The sequence below is a fragment of the Apis dorsata genome, unplaced genomic scaffold, assembly GCF_000469605.1.
Source record: "Apis dorsata unplaced genomic scaffold, Apis dorsata 1.3 scaffold_118, whole genome shotgun sequence".
Taxonomy (NCBI): Eukaryota; Metazoa; Arthropoda; class Insecta; order Hymenoptera; family Apidae; genus Apis; species Apis dorsata.
Genome location: NW_006263412.1, coordinates 162,919 through 166,786, shown reverse-complemented (window position 1 = coordinate 166,786; position 3,868 = coordinate 162,919). Strand labels below are relative to the sequence as shown.

Sequence of the window (3,868 nt, the reverse complement as noted above, 5' to 3'; positions counted from 1 at the left end):
GGCTTGATACCAGCCGCTGTCCCAGCCGCTGTCCCAGCAGCGTTCGCAGCGGCGCCGGTCCCAGCAGCTTTGACGGTCGGAACCTACGCGACCAGCTACAACGCGCACGCTGTTAATCACGCGGTCGCCGCACCGTACATCGCCAGCCCTGTAATCGCCCACGCCGCGCCACTCGCCTATTCCAGCCTTCCCGCGGCGGCTTTGGTTGCCGGCAGGCGCTGAGAATTCTCAGGCGTCACGATTCGAGGACAATCCGTTCGGGGAAACATCCGGTTACGTTTCCAGCGGTGAGATCGACCTTGGCGATAATTTCCAGCAACCGACGGCAGTGAGATCAACTTGGATCTTGCCTAGGCGACCTGTCATCGATCTTCGAACAATGGATACCGACGTTACGTTTCCGCCGTGTTTCCCCTCTCTTGTTTTATCCTTGTCCTTCCTCCTTTTCTCTTTTCCTTGTTACCGTACTGATCCATGAACTCTTTCGTATTTGCAAAAAAAAGAAAAAGAAAAATGAATAAAAAAGATTTTTATTCCCTGTATCAAAATTTTCTGTATTTTATTTCTTTTCGTATCCTTGAGAAATTAACGATAAGAAATTATATTTCGATCGTACGGGGGAGGGAGAAAGAGGGAGGAGACAAAGAACGACGAACGCGAAGTTGGCGGGATAAACGATATACGAGACAAAAGATTCCAAGGCAACCGGGAAACAAACGACAACTCGTTGATTTCGTCGCCGATTTTTTTTCTTGATCGTACGTACGCTCAGGACAAACTCTTTGTTTCAGGCTAATTTCTCGAGTATTGTAGAAAAATATAGTACCGATAGAATAGCAAAGATAGAGGGAATCGAGCGAAAAGTGTTTCGCGAGTAACGAAATCGTGTCGGGAACAGTGCGTAGAAATCGAAGATCGAAAAAATGCGTGAAATTGCCCATCTCCAAGCTGGTCAATGCGGCAATCAGATAGGAGCCAAGGTATTTTTCTTAACGAATTCGAAACAATTTTATCACTATCTCTTCCCCTTCCTCCTTCTTATCCTCATCTTATTTTTTTCTTCTCTCTCTCTCTCTCTCTCTCTCCTCTCGCCACGCACAGTTTTGGGAGGTGATCTCCGACGAGCACGGTATAGATCCAACCGGCACCTACCACGGTGACTCCGATCTCCAGCTGGAACGCATAAACGTTTATTACAACGAAGCGTCGGGAGGGAAGTACGTTCCAAGAGCGATCCTGGTCGACTTGGAGCCGGGGACAATGGACGCGGTACGCTCCGGCCCGTTCGGCCAGATATTTCGGCCGGACAATTTCGTTTTCGGGCAGAGCGGCGCCGGGAACAATTGGGCCAAAGGCCACTACACCGAAGGCGCTGAACTCGTCGACTCGGTCCTCGACGTCGTCCGGAAAGAGGCCGAAAGTTGCGACTGTTTGCAAGGATTTCAGTTGACTCATTCTCTCGGTGGTGGAACAGGAGCTGGAATGGGAACGCTGCTTATATCCAAAATTCGTGAGGAATATCCGGATAGAATTATGATGACGTTCAGCGTGGTCCCTTCTCCGAAGGTACTGCAGGCTATAGGCTTATTATTTTTTTCCTTTTTTTCATTTTTATTATTAAAATCGCGATGGCGCGATTTTTGCGCAGGTATCCGACACGGTGGTCGAACCCTATAACTGCACTCTGTCGGTGCATCAATTGGTTGAAAATACAGACGAGTCTTATTGTATCGATAACGAGGCCCTGTACGATATTTGCTTCCGTACGTTGAAGTTAACGACACCGACTTACGGTGATTTGAATCACTTGGTGAGCGCAACGCTTAGCGGAGTGACCACGTGTTTAAGATTTCCTGGACAACTAAACGCCGACTTGCGTAAACTCGCTGTAAATATGGTACCCTTCCCCAGATTGCATTTCTTTATCCCAGGTTTCGCACCCTTAACGTCCAGGTGCGGTATCTAATGTTTCTAAATTTAACTTGAATTATATAGTTATTATACATATATATATATATACATATAAAAGGAAAAAAAGAAATCTTGTCTCGAACAATATCGTTCGTATCGTTTCCTTTCGAAACAGAGGTTCGCAGCAATACAGAGCTCTAACGGTCCCGGAACTCACGCAACAAATGTTTGACGCGAAAAACATGATGGCGGCGTGCGATCCTCGCCACGGTCGTTACCTGACCGTGGCAGCCGTCTTTCGAGGGAGGATGTCGATGAAGGAGGTGGACGAACAAATGCTCAATATTCAAAATAAAAACAGTAGTTATTTCGTGGAATGGATTCCTAGTAACGTTAAGACTGCCGTGTGCGACATTCCCCCTCGCGGGTTAAAAATGTCGGCAACTTTCATTGGGAATTCAACGGCGATTCAGGTAAAACTCGGGCGAGAAATATTTCGATCGATCGAGAATAGAAAAAAAAAAAAAAAATTTTGTATCCCGTTTGAAATTCCCGTAGGAATTGTTCAAGAGAGTATCGGAACAATTCACGGCGATGTTCAGGCGGAAAGCTTTCCTGCATTGGTACACGGGAGAGGGAATGGATGAAATGGAATTCACCGAGGCTGAGAGCAATATGAACGACTTGGTCTCCGAGTACCAGCAATATCAAGAGGCTACCGCCGAGGAAGAAGGCGAGTTCGACGAAGAAGAAGAGGGTGAGGGTGAACACCCGTAAAAGTTGAATTGCCTTTTAAAAAGAAAATATATATATAGTATAAATTTCGTTCCTTATGAAAAAGTGCCTGTATCACACGAATTAGTATTGCGTTTAAAAATAGATTTCTCTCCTTAACACGTTCGAATCTTCCACCTCACCTTTTCAACGACTATCTTACTACTCAATCTGTCCTCTTAAGTCAGCGTTTATTGTAACTTTAAAAAAAACACATCGAAATACGTTTTTTCAATATATTATGTAAAATCTACCACCAATAAGATTTTTTCTTGGCAAATTGTTTTTAATAAAAATCCACCGATTAATCGGCTACGGCTATGTAATAATCGAAACCTCGTTTCCATTCATCCGTTTCATCGGGCAGTTTTGTTATTGTTGTTGTTTCTTATCCGCGTGTTCGTCTATCCGCGCATGCGTCTTTCGCGCGTTTTTTGCGCGTCTGCCTCGTCCGCGAAATAAACGGCCGCCGTTGGATCGTCGAGCGGTGAAAGCATGAGTCGAAATCTTCAACGAATCATCGAGCGTCCTGCGAAACGAAACAGCGAAACGAAAACGCGGATAGTATTGTCAACGGTATATCGTTATACTCGAGGCGATTCTTTTCATCGTGCCACCACCACCGTTCTACATTCGATCGGTCGAGGTCTCTCGAGATTACTACATTCGCGGTTGGCGAGCCACGAACAGAGACGGTACACACAACGTTGCAGAAATCTCTCCTGCTTTGCAACGCGCTGCGTTTATCGTCTCTGCGCATCTTTTCGCCTCTTTCGTTCGTAATTCGTCCCCTTTCCCCTCCCTCCTTCCATCGTTACATACAATTCCATCTTTATCCCTTGCCCCTATGTGCTCTTACCGAACGTAACGCAAATTATATTATTACGTACGTAAAACCGTATCGAATCTAATATATAACCGTAAGTATTTGCATCGAACAGGTGCTAATAAGCAACGGTTACGTGAATGTAAATATAACCAAAGCGGATGAGAATAGACTGCGAATATCGATTACTGGAAATCTGCTTGTCGAAGCGAGAAGAATTTGGTTCGTTCTTGTCGAAGAGAAGGGCGGTCGCGAAGAGAAGATTTTTCCGTTTATTATAATTCGAATAATTATAAGTGATATATATATATATACGCGCGAACGTGATGGCGTGACGCGTTTGCTCTATTTTACCGA

At 45.2% G+C, this 3,868-nt stretch overlaps 1 protein-coding gene across 1 annotated transcript; it reads left to right on the top strand.

Moving 5' to 3' along the window:
* The first annotated feature begins 624 nt into the window (after positions 1-624).
* Positions 625-3,065, top strand: LOC102674294 (tubulin beta chain-like). The gene is made up of 5 exons (XM_006612707.2): positions 625-980; positions 1,102-1,566; positions 1,649-1,953; positions 2,087-2,384; positions 2,470-3,065. Exons 1-5 carry the CDS (start codon positions 924-926, stop codon positions 2,686-2,688), a joined length of 1,344 nt encoding a protein of 447 aa, XP_006612770.1. The 5' UTR covers positions 625-923; the 3' UTR covers positions 2,689-3,065.
* Positions 3,066-3,868: the final 803 nt, after the last annotated feature.

Bases quoted from the DNA above. Each gene is read 5' to 3' on its own strand.
- LOC102674294 (XM_006612707.2), top strand. From the start codon at position 924: ATGCGTGAAATTGCCCATCTCCAAGCTGGTCAATGCGGCAATCAGATA. The intron at 981-1,101 runs GTATTTTTCTTA...CGCCACGCACAG, and splicing joins GCAATCAGATAGGAGCCAAG to TTTTGGGAGGTGATCTCCGA. The intron at 2,385-2,469 runs GTAAAACTCGGG...AAATTCCCGTAG, and splicing joins GGAATTCAACGGCGATTCAG to GAATTGTTCAAGAGAGTATC.